Source organism: Pezoporus wallicus, unplaced genomic scaffold, assembly GCF_028554395.1.
Source record: "Pezoporus wallicus isolate ANWC-B61680 ecotype Strahan unplaced genomic scaffold, APGP_CSIRO_Pwel_v1 contig_708, whole genome shotgun sequence".
Taxonomy (NCBI): domain Eukaryota; kingdom Metazoa; phylum Chordata; class Aves; order Psittaciformes; family Psittacidae; genus Pezoporus; species Pezoporus wallicus.
This window is the reverse complement of record NW_026642310.1, coordinates 824,355-840,458: the sequence shown is the minus strand read 5'-3', so window position 1 is coordinate 840,458 and position 16,104 is coordinate 824,355. Positions and strand designations below refer to the sequence as shown.

The following is a 16,104-nucleotide window of genomic DNA, read 5'->3' as shown; positions in this document are numbered from 1 at the left end:
AGCCAAATGCTGTAGTAACCTTCACCCAAAGTGTTTAGTGTTGTGATTACTGAAGGTCCAGCTGTGCACAGTAAAGATATGAGTCATTCCTTCAAGGTGTTTGACAGTTCCACTATCTCATGGCCTTGGGCTATCGGTTTCCACTAATGATGGTCTGTGAAGGTAAGTAGCAACCCCCCTCCTGAAAAGAGGGTTTTTGCCTTCTAAAGCATGAGATAGTATTTGGAGACAATCAGGTGACATGAGTTCCTCCTACTTGTCTCTGTCATGTCCACTTACCCTGGGGAGAAGGAAGTGACTTCTTTTTCTAATCCAGAGGTGTCTATTCCTAAGAATAAAATGTTATCAATTTGAATATGAGAACAGATATTCTGCATGTGGTGAAAGAATATAGTTGTTATATACCCATACATAATGAAAAAATGGGTTTTAGCGTATGCATTCATCTATGAATTGCATAAATCTCTACATTATAGTTTAAAACTTCTCATTAGCAGGTTGTATCCTGCCACTTTCTGTAGAGATTGAAAAGCTTTGGATAGATTATTGAGAAGAAAGAGGACTTGAGAAAACAAAATAAACCAAAGTAATCTTCATATGATCATTCAGAAACTCTCTTTTTTCTGTCCTGAATGAACAGGAGAGCACTTAATGAATTTAGATGTCACAGATATAGAATCATAGAATCAGAATCGTTAGGGTTGGAAAGGACCTTAAGATCATCTAGTTCCAACCGCCCTGCCATGGGCAGGGACACCTTATGCTAAATCATATCACCCAAGGCCTCATCCAACCTGGTCTTGAACACTGCCAGGGATAGAGCATTCACAACCTCCCTGGGCAACCTATTCCAGTGCTTCACCACCCTTGCAGTAAAGAACTTCCTCCTTACATCCAATCTAAACTTCCCCTGTTTAAGTTTTAAGCGTTACCCCTTGTCCTATCACTACAGTCTCTAATGAAGAGTCCCTCCCCAGCATCCCTATAGGCCCCCTTCAGATACTGGAAGGCTGCTATGAGGTCTTCATGCAACCTTCTCTTCTCCAGGCTGAACAGCCCCAACTTTCTCAGCCTGTCTTCATCTGGGAGGTGCTCCAGTCCCCTGATCATCCTCGTGGCCCTCCTCTGGACTTGTTCCAACAGTTCCATGTCCTTTTGATGTTGAGGACACCAGAACTGCACACAATACTCCAAGTGAGGTCTCACGAGAGCAGAGTAGAGGGGCAGGATCACCTCCTTCGACCTGCTGGTCACGCTCCTTTTGATGCAGCCTGGGATACGGTTGGCTTTCTGGGCTGTGAGCGCACACTGAAGCTGGCTCATGTTCATTTTCTCATCAGCCGACACCCCCAAGTCCTTCTCGGCAGGGCTGCTCTGAATCTCTTCTCTGCCCAACCTGTAGCTGTACTTGGGATTGCTCCGACCCAGGTGTAGAACAAATAAAAGGGAATGGCTCTTGTGTATGGCATGGACAGCATGCCTGTGAAGCTTATCGCTGCAGAAGGCTAAAAACGTAGCAAGAACATAGGCCAAGAACATAGGAAACATAAAAAAAGAAAATGTAAAAAAGAAATCAGTAGCAGGGTTATTACAGATATCCAGAATTATAATAATTAATGCTATCAAAGTCTGAAAGAAATACTGTGTTTCAAACTTTGGGGCGCAGGGTAATCTCTGCCTGACAGATATCAAGATGAGACTTGTGGAAAGATGATGTCATGTCTAGCTTGTATGGGCTTTTATGCTAGTCTAAATTTACTATTCTGGCAGTGTAAAAAAGGTATTTGAACCTGTTGTCTGATTGCTTGTATCAATTACTGTATACAAAGTCCTTTGAAATGTACATCTGTATCAACAGAAGTGATAGTCATCTAAAACACTGTGTTTAACTAAATTAAGTCATGAGTAAATGCAGCATGGCTGATGTCTTTGTAATTGTGTAGGTGTCAAAGTGCTGCTTACTTGTATAAATGGTCTCACACTACACTGAGCATATATACTCAGCATACCTGTCTGTTAGGACACATTGTGTATTTTTGAATGCAGTTATTTTTCACTACAGGTTTTGCTGCTTAGTTTCATTGCTTTGTTGATAAGTCCAGTGTATTACATTTTCTAGTCACAAGGTCTTACACAACTGTCTGCTTTTCCCAAACAGAGTCACTTCTCAATTAGTGTGCATTCTGCTGCTGAGCAGTCTGGATGCCATTGGAAGTAAAAGCCAAAATAACCTTACAGTTAAAGTCCCTTAACTCAAGATATCCAACCAGAAAAAAAAAACATCCTAAGACAGTTCTTGTATGTGTTTCCCATTCACTTCTCTTATGAGTGGGAAAGGGAGTAATAGAGAACACACAGTAATGTGACTGTTCCTTTCTGTTCTTACTTTCTTGCAGTGTTTTCAGCTGGGTCTTGCAGCTGTTTTTTTAGTGTAACTTCAGGAATCTATAGAATAATAAGCACTATTATTTTATAACCTTCTGGCAGGATACAAGCGTGATGTAGCTGTTTGCCTCAGAGACATAACACTAATGTGACATGTGCAGACTTTCGCAAAAAACCAAAACTAGATCTGGTTCAGAGCCAGTACCAGGTTTAATGCCAGTTAGTACCAGAGCAAATTCAGTTGCCTATCCTGTAAATAAACATGCTGCAGGAAGCAGTTGTCTCAGAACTTAACAGCTATTAACAGAGGGCTCTAAGGGACCAAACTTGCTTTTATTTTTGCTTACATGAGAGGTTTCATGTGAAACAATGTGTTAGTAGGAACTGTGCTGGGTTGCATAGTGAAACACTAATCTGTTGTGTAGACCTTGTCCCAAGTGCTAGGGCCAGGAAGAAGTGGGAAGCTTTAATCTCTTCACACGTTCAGGTCTGGCAGGAGTAGTTGGAATGATTTTCAGAGGTGGTGTGGAAGTGTAACTTTATAAAGCAAATGATCTCATTACTTCTCTCCTTGTTCCCTAACCAGTATAATTAATATCCAAATGTTCCCTAAGATTAGTTTTATTTCCTGCTCAGCTAGTTGACAGACACTGCTGAGATTTGAATTCACAGCAGGCGAGAGCAGATGGCTACCTTCGCTAACAGATTACTGCATCAAGGCGTACAAACTGTCCAGCTCTGTCTCAATAAACTTCAACATATGATTTATAAAGTGAACATAATAGAAGAAATCCATGATGCCTGTAATGGGAATCATATTACAGCACTGCTTAACGCACTGGGAGAATTGCCTAAGCAGTTATTGTATACTTGTACTGATCTTCAAATCTTATTAGGCAAGAAAGCATTGCCTGGAAAATTATTTGTGTTCTTTTCTGTAGTACTTCCTCTCATTTAATTTTTATTGAACTAATTAAACTTAAAGGGAGATTTCCAATACATACAGCTTCTGTTGAAGATCTAGCAGACATACTGTGTTCATACTGATTCAATGGTTGGTTGTATGGGACATTTTACATAAGCAAAAAGTTTCTGCTGAACTTCTATGCCTGCAAGTCCATGGTGAAAGCTAAAAACAAAGCAAAACAAAAAAGAACTATTGTTTCAGAAGAAGTCATTGCAAGATCATACATACATATCCAGCACAGCAGATAAACTCAATTACTTGAGATGATAGATTGCAGGTAAAACTTACCTGGAACAGTTGATGAGACATACCTCAAAAAGGAGGCAAAGGCTTTTTACAGAATATAGCAGCTCCAAATGATAGCACAGTATCTTTTAAAAAAGATACAATATTTCTAGCATGTTGCATAATTATTTGTTATGTAAATAACTGAGGTCCTCTGTGCCTGAAGTCCGTTGATATTGCTGCTATTGTTTTTGAAGTGGGTCAGTCTATAATTCTTTGTGGTTTTGTAAGCATTCAGCCTATGACTATACCCCGATGGACAGGGGTAGAGCAGTTGATGTCATCTACCTGGACTTGTGCAAAGCGTTTGACACTGTCCCACACGACACCCTTGCCTCTAAATTGAAGAGACATCAATTTGATGGATGGACCACTTGGTGGATAAAGAACTGGCTGGATGGCTGCACACAAAGAGTTGTGGGCAATGGCTCAATGTCCAGCTGGAGACCAGTAACGAGTGGCATCCCTCAGGGATCGGTGTTGGGACCGGTCTTGTTCAACATCTTTGTTGCTGACATGGACAGTGGGATTGAGTGTGCCCTCAGCGAGTTTGCCGATGACACCAAGCTGTGTGGTTCGGTTGATAAGCTGGAGGGAAGGAATGCCATCCAGAGGGACCTTGACACGCTTGTGAGGTGGGCTGATGCCAACCTCATGAAGTTTAACCATGCCAAGTGCAAGGTCCTACGCCTGGGTCGGAGCAATCCCAGGCACAGCTACAGGTTGGGCAGAGAAGAGATTGAGAGCAGCCCTGCGGAGAAGGACTTGGGGGTGTTGGTTGATGAGAAAATGAACATGAGCCAGCTTCAGTGTGCGCTTGCAGCCCAGAAAGCCAACCGTATCCTGACTGCATCAAAAGGAGCGTGACCAGCAGGTTGAAGGAGGTGATCCTGCCCCTCTACTCTGCTCTCGTGAGACCTCACCTGGAGTATTGTGTGCAGTTCTGGTGTCCTCAACATAAAAAGGACATGGAACTGTTGGAACAAGTCCAGAGGAGGGCCACGAGGATGATCAGGGGACTGGAGCACCTCCCGTATGAAGACAGGCTGAGGAAGTTGGGGCTGTTCATCCTGGAGAAGAGAAGGCTGCGTGGAGACCTCATAGCAGCCTTCCAGTATCCTAAGGGGGCCTATAGGGATGCTGGAGAGGGACTCTTCATTAGGGACTGTAGTGGTAGGACAAGGGGTGACAGTTAAACAGGGGAAGTTTAGATTGGATGTAAGGAGGAAGTTCTTTACTGCAAGGGTGGTGAGGCACTGGAATGGGTTGCCCAGGAATGTTGTTAATGTTCCATCCCTGGCAGTGTTCAAGGCCAGGCTGGACAAGGCCTTGGGTGAGATGGTTTAGTGTGAGGTGTCCCTGCCCACAGCAGGGGTTGGAACTAGATGGTCTTAAGGTCCTTTCCAACTCAAACTTTCTATGATTCTATGATTCTATATGCTTACTTTTTCGGGAACCTCCCATTGCTTTTAGTGCTGAAGAATGAGATACAGAGTGGTTTATAGCTCTGTGAGATGGAAGGGGAATCCTGATTTTTGCAGTGTCTGGGCTTGTTTCCTGGTGAGTGGTACCATTTCACTCACTGCTTTTCTGCTTTCCTGAGGGCATTAGTGAAGTGTACTGAGATGCCTTGGATAGCAGTTCTGTACAATTCTTCACCTTCTCTTCTGTCATTTCTTTCCTCTGTTTTGATCTGTTCCGTGCTCTGTGTCCCCCACTTTGTACATAAAATCTGGCTTTTGCCCTGCTCTCTGTGAGCTGTGTCTGTGTGAGAGAAACGGCTGCAGTCTCTTGTGTGATACTGAGAGCTAATGGGATTTCCCTGATAGTGTTGTGGAGAACAGTGGGAATACCACAGTGTCAGTTTGTGGAAAATAGAGGTTTCTTTGTAGCTGCTACAAAGCAACAGATTAATTTTCCCGTTTTAAAGTGTAAGAGAATGTTGGTTTCTTTTCACTGAAGTTAAAAAATGAAGTTAGGATAACTTCTGTTTGCCTACCTGAAACATTTCTGTATATAATTAGCTTTATGTACTTCCAGATGCAGTAATGTTTTCTTAGGAAATAAAGCAGAGGAGCTGCAGAAGAATGTTACATACCAGCTTAAAAATTCATATGTTTCTAAAAATGCTGATTGTGCTCTCTGACTTGAACAGTAACTGAGCGCAACACATATGTGGTTTAGCAGTGTTTTTGCTTGCATTTATACAGGCTGCTTATAATTTGGTGCTGCTTATTTCTATCAAATACAAATGCATGTGGATTTTTTTGTTGTTGTTGTTTCTACTGTAGACTTACCCTCAGCAAACCTAAGCAATTACAACATCACTGTAGTGGAAGGAAGGAGCATCACATTGTACTGCGATACTACTGGTGGGCCACCTCCTAATGTGTCCTGGGTGCTCACTAATCTTGTTTCAAACCATGAGGTAAGTTTCATATTCAAATACGTGACAATTCAGAGACAGGGGATACCTGCTGAAGGATGGAATGAAGTTTCATGTCCACCTTTAGCTAAGTTTTTAATAAAAAGACGAAATAGAAAATTAATTTTTGGATTACATTTATTTTCCAGTTACTTTCAATCCAGGGTGACTGCCACAGGGCTTCTGGAGAGTGGCAGACATTTGCTCCTTGAGACTGTGATTTGCACTTAGGTTTTCAGCTGTTCACTTGTAGATGAGAATACTGTAAATTTGGGATGTTGAAACACGAAGGCTTTCTTATTGCCACTGACACCTGCATGCAGAGAAAGTCTAATCTACCTAATTGTAAAAAAAAGAGCTTTGTATCTCTAATTTTATTACATCTTCATGCCAAAAGCTTGCTGTATTGGAATTTGGTTGTAAATTTTGTGGCTTAGTTTTCTTCAAGAAACAAAGCAACAATAGGAAGCCTCAGAAATGGAAATTTTTACTAAAAAGAATGGATTTTTTTTTTTTTTAATTAAGTATGAAGATGTTTCCTCAATAAAATCATCCAGGCAGGGGGATTTTTATTTTCTGAGATCTTTGTATTCTGTGTCCCTATTTTAGATTGTGTGCACAATGGAGCTAAAACGATTATTTTCTCTGATAGAGAGGCATATAAGCAAATCTTCAAAATGCAGCTTCTAACTTCTTAAATTGCCATTATTTACATGGTGGGTAAGACCCGCAGTTATTTACAGTTTTATGTCATTGACTTGCCTACATTCATCATGGTGCAGACTGCCTAAAGCTTCCTGGTCTGTACAAAGTGTGGGATATGTACTTCCAAAATTATTGCTGCGGTATGGCAGAGGCAGGATCTCTGGGGTCTCATGGTCTTTGTACTTTCTTCCTTGAGGTCGTTGTATCAGGCCTGTATAGAATGTGACTAGCCTGTCTTTCAGCTCTCTAAAGAAAGAGTTCTGCAGAACTCTAGTTTTATTTTTAAAATTTTCTCTAATCTGTAAAACTATCCAAAGGCATCAGTCATCATCAAGAACAAGAAATTAAAACAGTTTAAGGAACCCATGCCAAGTTCTGCTCTTTCTTTTCCTTTCTTCATTTTTTTTTTTTTTTTTTTTTTTGGGTTATAAGCCAAAACAAATGTGGGATCCTGTTCAGAAGGTGAGATCACCTAATTTTTTAACCGTCCTATCTGTGAAATGCCGTGGTCAGTTTGCTTCAGGCTTTCCAGAAATATTCTGTCCTGGCATAACTTAATCTTGAGATTTCAGAGGCGCTCATAATATAGGCTAGCTAAAGACATAGACGTGGGACACAGTAGTCTTTTCAGTAGCAAAAGAATGAATGCCTGTTAAACCTCATTAGCCATTCACAACTGTCCTTCCCTTTTCTGTGAGTATTGTTTCTGCTTTCCTTTCTCTCACTTCCATATCACAATTTCTGCATTTTCTTTTCTTCACCTCCTATGCTGCTTCTGCCTGTTTCTCTTTCCTGTTCTACAAAAGTTGAAACTAAACTCTAGTCTTGCAAAACTAACTGTGCACTCTCAGTTTCTGTGCTGACGCATAGTCTGGTTAATGTTGGTTAAATTTGTCTTGCTCTATATTTCAGCCCTGAGCTGCAATTGAGCCCCTCTGCTTTTAGTCCAGTTTTGAGCATGGCTCACCTCTGAGAGTTGTGTTGCATTAGAGAAATGTGTAATGGAGTGTTTGATTTTCCACTCACCTCCCCTAGCGTCACACTGAAATCAAAGGGAAGTTTAACTTAAGTGGAGTTAAGCTGTTACCTTGAGGTTCAAAATTCTGATCACATAGGGCTGTATGCAGGAGTGTTCCCACTGACTGCCACTGAAACCACCGTGGTTTTACAGATGCAGTGTGCCATTTGTTTGTGCTCTGTGCAGCACTGATGTGTGTGTCTACAGTAAAAAAAATACTCAGAAGTATTTTTGAAAAAAAACCTAATTCGTATTTATTCTTTGAATGCATTTTGTTTCTTTCTTATGTAAGAACATAGTCTTGCATTTTATGAAAAATTCAAGTATAAAATAGCAAGTATTTGGTGTTCAAATGAAGGGCCTGCTTTAAAAAGCAGTTTTGCTATCTTTTGCTGTCTTTTTTTTCTTTTTTTTTTTTTTTTAGTTCAGCTTTATTCAGTGTTGCCTAGCTGCATATTCAGTATGGCATTTAAGGCTGTAAATGGGACTGAGCTTTCTAAGAATCATAAGAAACAAGATTTCTAAGAATTATAATTTTTACCATAAGTAGCCTGTGCCTAAACACATACAACAGTATTTGGCCAGTAGCTTAGGTAGTGGAAGGTATGTAATTTATCATGTAAGGTTTCATGAGAAGAAGAAGCTTTCAAGAGAAATTTGGCTAAAGAGGGGAGAGAAGACACATTGTTTTCAAGCTACAATAGAGCTCAGAAGGCAGCAGTGGAAGAGATGTCAAGGGTTAAAGGAAAGAGACAAAAGGTAAAGCAAGGATTGAACAGAATATAGGAGGAGAAAAAAATTCAAGGCAGATCAGAAAGTCAGTCATAAAATTGAAAAGAAGGATAAGTAAGGGTATGGGTAGAGAAAAAAATACTTTTACAGAGTCAGAGAAGTATTAAGAAGGGCAGAAACTGAAAGTGACAAGACAGAAAAATGGTTAAGTGCAGAGTTTGTAGCAGGACTTCTGGATCTCTGAATCCACTGCCAATGATGGCTACATTTGATTCTGTAGGTGTTTTGTATCTGTTTGGATAAGACACTGAAGTAAGCTTTGATTAATTGTGGACTAATACAGCTAAAAGGAATGGGACATGAAAAATGCCATTCAGGTGGGGCCAGTGATTTCCTCCCTCTCCCTTGTTCTTTATGCTGCAGTTGACACATGTTTTTCTGATCGCTTGTAGAGTGACACAAGTAAGAACCCTGCCTCGCTAACCATAAAGAATGTTTCATCCATGGACAGTGGACTGTGGATTTCCTGTGTAGCAGAGAACATTGTGGGAGAGGACCAAGCCTCTGCTGAGCTCACGGTATTCTGTACGTACACAGGCCTCCATACAGCTCCTGAAGTGAAACTGCATTGGCAGCAACTGTTTTGGGTATAAATATTTTTTGGGCACGCAGGTTGTTGAAACAAAAGCTCTTCAGGCATGTAAACTATCTAGTGCAGTTAATGCTGGGAGTAGCCCAACCAGCAGATGTTATATTTATCTTTTTCAGCCCTGCGTTCAGCAAAAGATCTATTTCTAAATGTTTTATCTTCCAGTTAGAATGATTCGTAAGTAAAGGTCTGAAGTGCAAAATACTCAATGCCACTGTCAGTGTGAGAAGGTTTGTAATGGTGTGTGTTTACATAAACATTGTCTTAGGAATTAAGAAGTGTGAATGCAAGAAAAGGATTATAGAATTAATTATGACACTACAAATGTTTAAGTTCTTATTATCTAAAGCAACGACTGCAAAAAATAGCACACTTGGAACAACATTTGTGCTGCCAGATGTAAATTTATTTGTCATAGCTTTGAATAATATACTTATTTGTCAGTGCCAAGGAAGGGGGAAGGGACATGTAGCATAGATACTTTCGCTTCTTAGATCTAAGCTCCAGCCTGAATTCATTTTATGTGAACTAAACAGCATGCTTTCACAAGTTGCAACACTCTGTTTAACTGAAGATGGGAATGGAACGCTTTGTAGATGGCAAACTTTGTTCAGCCTGTGCTCATGACAGAGTACACTAGAAAAGTCACTGTGGATGTAGGTTTGTAGGTTGAAATTGGATATGTGATAGCTATGGGAAGAAATATAAGCTAGAAATGTTTGAACAGTGTAAATGAGATTCTGAGCTTGGCACTGTTATGAGTAATAAAAGGGAGTATAACTAGATGAAATTGAATTCAGTTAAGAACAAATATCAAGGAAAATTTCCCAAAAATGAAATAATGGGCAAGGTGTTGGAATAATCTCCTGAGAGAAAGAGAACAAGTCTGTAAACTTGAGGCATTTAACAGGTTTGAGCAAAGAATGAGAAAATGCATAGTAGAAAATCATCTTTCTCTGACAGAAGAATCCAGAGAATTAAGTCATCTGTTCTGGCTCTGATTCTGTGAGGAAAATAATATGAAGTTTGGATTCCTAGCTGAATATATTTCCAGTATCAATTGCTTTTGGCCAACTTTTCAAAATATTCTGATATTCCTCCCTCTTTTTTTCCAATACAGTTGCACCAAATATCACATTTATTGAATCTCCAACCCCGGACCACCACTGGTGTATTCCATTCACTGTGAAAGGGAACCCTAAGCCCACACTGCAGTGGTTCTATGAAGGGGCTATACTGAATGAGTCTGAATACATCTGTACTAAAATACACGTTATCAATCAAAGTGAATACCATGGCTGCCTTCAGCTGGACAATCCTACCCACCTGAATAATGGTGCTTATACCTTACTAGCAAAGAATGAGTATGGAGAGGATGAAAAACGGGTTGATGCTCATTTCATGTCAGTGCCTGGAGACGGTGAGTATAATTTTTTTCCATGTTAGCAATTGCAGACCGATGAGACTGTGGACGCTGTTCTTCTGGCCAGTTTAGCTATTTTGGAGGAAGCTTTTTATATGGTTTTTTGGTTTTTTTTTTTTTCTCTTCTCTGAATGACTGTCTTAAAGATTAGCTGTAAGATAATGTTTTGTTTGAGCATTTTCTTCTTGTTTATTGCTTCTCAAGGGAGGCCATGCTAATGCTCTGTAAATCCTCCTTATGAGCAACCATCCTCAGTGCTAGTTATGGCTAAGAAAAGGTTGCTGTTTCGAAGTGTTTTCTCAATCCTCAGTTCTGATCATGGAAAGCACTGAGTGCCAATTCAGCCACTCCATGAGTTTTCTGCACTGCCTGCAGATGGAAGTAGGCCATGTATCCAAGAGCATGGGCAATGACCATCTAGTGCCTTGTTGCAAAATCAATAGTGCAGTCCAGTGAGTTCATGATAGTATGTTGTTTAGGACACCAGCGGGAGCTGGGGAGAAAACAAGTAGCACAGAGGCAGGATGGACAAGGTCTCAGATCCTCACAGGCATTGCAACATCCAGTTCCCGTTCATTTCAACAGAGGCTGGGCACCCACACGCCTAGGAATATTTATATTCAATATGGTTCCTGGTAAATATATGCATCTTCAATTGCTCGAAAGGCTCTGCCTCATGCCTCCTAAATTCTCTGTGAGCAGGCTCAAGGTGGATTAACTCATTGAACTGCGGGGATTGCTGTAAGTGATTGATGTTCACTGTGGCTTGATCTTTTCCCACATCTTTAAAACCATATGTAAAGAAGACATACATATAAGCATATTCCTGTATGTGGAAAAAACTCTGAGTAGACCTTGCACAGCTGGAGTGGAAATAAAGACATGTTTCTGCGCAAATAATTGCACAGTCGTATCTGAAAATATGAGCATCTGTGTACCTTTGGCTTTTTAGCTGTGAGATATAAATAGCCGCCCTCCTTTTTGAAACAGCAGTGTGTAGTGCTAAGGTTATCTAGTAGGAATAAAGAAGTGAATATTTAAATTCTCTCTCACACATTGCAGGCTACAGACAGTAAAAATGTGGTCTGAGTTTAACATTATTCTCTGTCAGTTCAGTCTGCTGTAGGCAGAGATGGAGGGTCTTTTGCTTTCTCACCCCTAGAAGGAGAAGGTGAAGAACTCATATAAACAGGCTTTATTTACTGCTGCTGCCCTTAGTGCTCCTCTCCTCTTTTTTTTCCCCTGGAATTCTTCCTTAAATAGACCCATTACAGAAACATGCCATGGTTTCATCTACTGGCATCCTGTAATACTGCATTATAACGGTTCTGTAAAACATTTCATCTCATGCATGCTCTGTGTACAGTGGAAGTTCTCTTACATCCTGATTATTTAATATAAACCTAGCTGCATTTTCTTAACAGAATACCAGTTCCTGTAACACATTCGGGTGAATTTATAATTTTTTGTCTTTAATCCAAATCCCTTCTCCCCTATATACTGAAAATTTCCCAGTTGTGACCTTTTAAATCAGTAAATAGAACTGTAGGTATCTTCTAAATTAGAAACTCAGCACTATTTATTTATTTGTTTGTTTGTTTGTTCCATCCTCTTTACAGTCATAAGGAATGTAAATCTCCTAAAATAATCTCTCACAAAAACACTATACATGAAATTGGACTATGTACAGACAGGATGTAACTGGACTAGAAGTCAGTTCATGCGTAATGGATGACACAAAACCAGTCTTAAAAATTAACAAGGGAAATTGGTTATCTACTTAGCCTCCTCAATATTGTTTTTATTTTTTCCCTATGAGAATCATGCCACTGAACTTTAGAAAACATCACAACTTTGTTGTCTCCTCCACTGAACCTGGCATAAAAGCAAATGTTAAGAAACCAGAATCCTCTGTGCATCATATTACAATTTTTATTTTAAACTATTACTATTTAAAGCACTGTCAAGCTTTTTCAAACCCTTAAAAGGCTTTTTCACTGCTGTCGCTACTGTGTAGTTTCTTCTTCTGGCCCACATATTGTACAATGAAGCATGAAGATTAAGGCCCACACCCTGGTATTATATTCGTTTCCATGCTTTCCTGACTGAATTAAATACCAGCCCTGATGTTTCATGGGGTGGGGTATACTCACTGAGCTTTAAACTGATTCTCTGGTTATTGCATCACTTACGGGCAAATGCTTGAAGGTGAAAACAAAAGGAATAGAGAAAAATCCCCACCTCACCTATAATCCATATGTCTATCTAGATTAAATACAAGTAAGTCTGAAGCATGTTCTGTCATCAGCAGTGTAATACTCCACTTTCAAAGTTTCATGAAACATAATGACATGTTTTGTGCTAAGATGCACTCAACTTCCAGCATGCTACCTGCAGAACATTTTTCACTGGTCCAAGGGTGCAGGCATAAATGAGAGGAAACCATATACCACAATGAAATATAGATTGAGTTACAGTTAATGTTGTAAATTATGACTTTCATTTAGATATGAAGGCCTGGAAGAATAAATTTCATATCCTATTAGCTGGATTTTAAACTAGGTTTAGTCTCTAAACTTCTTGGATTCCTGTAAAGTTCTTCTTGCTGAGGATAACTTGATTATTTTAGATTACACTGCAGCAAACAGTAAGCAAAAAATTCTGGAGGCTGTTCTCATAGTTGATCCAAAACAGCTAATAAATGTGGGAGAGTTTTTTACCAATATTAAGTATTTTTAATTAAATTTATTAATCTTCCAGCTCTGTACTCTAAAATTCATATGAAGGAATCCAAGTCACATACATCTTGTCAAATTAAAAGAATATGTTAAATATGCCTTAGAAGTCACATCTTGCTTGTGCGGCATAACAACACGGGGCTGTTCTGCAGAAGTATATTTTTGGATTGACTCTTCTGCTGCTGCTTTATTTTGAAATGTTAACTTTATGAAGAAAGAAGCAAGCAAACCAACTGTAGTTGATATAGCTTATAAAGATGAGTGAATAGGATAAGTGTCTTTATAGTTTATTTATGCAACAACCTGTTCTACCAGAGACCAAAACAACAATGTTGTTCTTTGTTTGCCTTGAAAATAATTGTGTGTAAATGTGCAAAATGACTGTGGTGAAGTTTAATGTTAGAGTAGCTTCAACAGATGTTTTGTTAAATTGAGTAGACACATTTCTATGAATGGAATACTGAATAGAAATTTGGTGGTTTTCCAGCATCTTATTTTTTGCAAATTTATTTGAAGTGGAGTATTTAGTTATATAAAAAGTATTTGAATGGAGTTTATGACTTTCTAGTTTATATCCCTAGGAGGAGTTAGGGGGTTAAACTAATCTGGTTAGTTTATTGCTATTCCAGTAAACAGTAACAAAAAAGTTGCCATTTAACTCAGGAGTAGATGCCTGAGAATATTTTTGTTGTTCTCTTTCCCCTGGAGATTACAGAAGGTAAATTAAAATATTGTCTTTCAGCAGGTGGATGTTTATACTGGAAAAACTGAATCCATGAACTTTTATGGACAGAAAACCCTGGTCAGATGTTGCTTGAGGACAGCTATTACAAGTTTTCTTCATTTGTTATTTATTTCTGCAAATTTACATAACAGTTCTCATGGGGTCTATTAACCTTTGTCTTTGGATACTAGAATATCTTCAAATGCATTTTAAAATATACCTAATTATCTGCTGCTCTTCCGCAAATAGGTTGCAACTCTGATCGATATTTTAAGTACAGATTGTCACACTGTTGACAGAAGCAGAAACAATGGTGTTCTGGTCATACTTCACAGTGGCTTCATGGCAGAGTAATGCCTGGATTTGCTGCTATGGATTTACTGTATAGTACTGTAAACAATTAGACATTCTGAAGTTTGATTAATCTTTAGAGATTTTAGCTATGTTAGTTTTATTTCCAAACCAGCAAAGAGTAACAATATGAAAGAGTTGATTAGGAGCCTATCACATAAGCTGTGCTATGAATACGTTATAGACCAGAATGAAGGGTATGTTGAAATACAACACAAGTATCTCTCAAAGTTCAAATAGTATTATAATGCACTAATTTCAGTAGGCGTTGTGTGCATTATACTCACGTATGTGCTCAGCCTTACATATGTGCAGTAATTAGAAAAAGCTGCCAACTGGAACTAGTAAAATTTAGAAAACTGTTGACTAGATGGGTATCTATTTGCTTGTATAAAGCCTGGCTTCTGAAACATCTGGCTCTTCTGGTAAGACTTCTGACTGTGTATCAGCTGTGCAGCTGGCTTTCAGAAACATCCTTCTACAAAGCAGATGAAACTGTGCTGTTTAGGTCATTGCTACCTCTAGCTCTTAACTTGCCAGCTCACAGCTAAACTGGTTTGCTCTCACACTGACTTAATAGCAAAATTTTTGGACCAGGTGAAAGTCAGTGATAATGCTCACTGAAATCTGCTTCCACCTACAGTCAGGAAGAATTTTACTATTGATTTTTCAACAGTTATTCAATAGTAATTGTTGCGCTTACTCCATATACATGTTACTAGCAGAAAGCAAAATTTTGCACAGTTGGGAAATATGCCTGCCTTTGCCAGAGCTGGTGCCAGTAGCTGTTTTACATGGAGCAAAATAATAACCTTTGGGTCTAACATTGCTGTAAAAGTTATCTGGTAAGCAGGTAATGTGATACATTGATGTTGCTTTGCATTTGGGTAGGTATCATTGCTATTGCAAATAACATGTCAACTCTGAGAACAGTTCCTGAAGAAACTCTTGCTCTTCCAGCATTTACAATCTATTTACAAAGATTTTTCTTTCTTCCTTTTTTTTTTCTTTTCTCCATGTACAGGTAGTGGCCCAATTGTGGATCCAGACGTTTATGGTATATATTTGCTTTCCTTTTTCTTTTCTTTAATGATTGAAGTGAAGAAACTGAAACCATTAAAAGATTGACTGTCAGGCTCAGTTAAATTGAAATAGCACATATTATATCACAGTTATGAAAGGTACTTTGTATTTTTGGTTCTTCTCCTGCCTTGTATTATTTAAGATACATGAGTGCAATATGACATTTTACTTACTCTGCTGCTTTTTTCACATTAGGAGAAACATAAATCCACTGCTACTAATGGTTGCAGTTGATCCCGTAGGATGACAGCTGTCTGATGTAGCTCACAGAAATGAGATTTCATGAACCCTTTGGAGACATTTCTTGGAGGAAGGAGAGTTGGCAATTTCTCCTTATATAACTTAATTATTTTCAGAGATGATTCCATACTTGTTTTGCCTCCAAAAATGTGCCCCTAAATCCCACTTAAAAATGCGGTTGGCAAGTAAGTTTTCCTGTAGGCAATTTATTTTGCTCTGTCCACTCATTTGTACCTTCCCTTAATCTCTCTTGCATAAGCAGACCATCAGCTCAGTGATATCTGAGTGTGTGCCAGAAGATTTGATGACACGCACTTCACATTAGTTTTTTTAGTTAGGTGAAATGTTTTGGTCTGTACCTAGTGAAAGTCAGTGTGCA

At 39.1% G+C, this 16,104-nt stretch overlaps 1 protein-coding gene across 6 annotated transcripts in view; it reads left to right on the top strand.

Annotated features, from left to right (window-relative positions):
- Window positions 1-16,104, top strand: part of NTRK2 (neurotrophic receptor tyrosine kinase 2) — a 217,560-nt gene that overhangs the window by 38,219 nt on the left and 163,237 nt on the right. For all 6 annotated transcript variants that reach the window (XM_057428725.1, XM_057428726.1, XM_057428728.1 and 3 more), the window contains exons 6-9: window positions 5,929-6,065; window positions 8,970-9,102; window positions 10,287-10,586; window positions 15,427-15,459. In XM_057428725.1, the coding sequence (XP_057284708.1) occupies window positions 5,929-6,065; window positions 8,970-9,102; window positions 10,287-10,586; window positions 15,427-15,459 (603 nt within the window). The remainder of the gene's footprint in view (window positions 1-5,928; window positions 6,066-8,969; window positions 9,103-10,286; window positions 10,587-15,426; window positions 15,460-16,104) is intronic.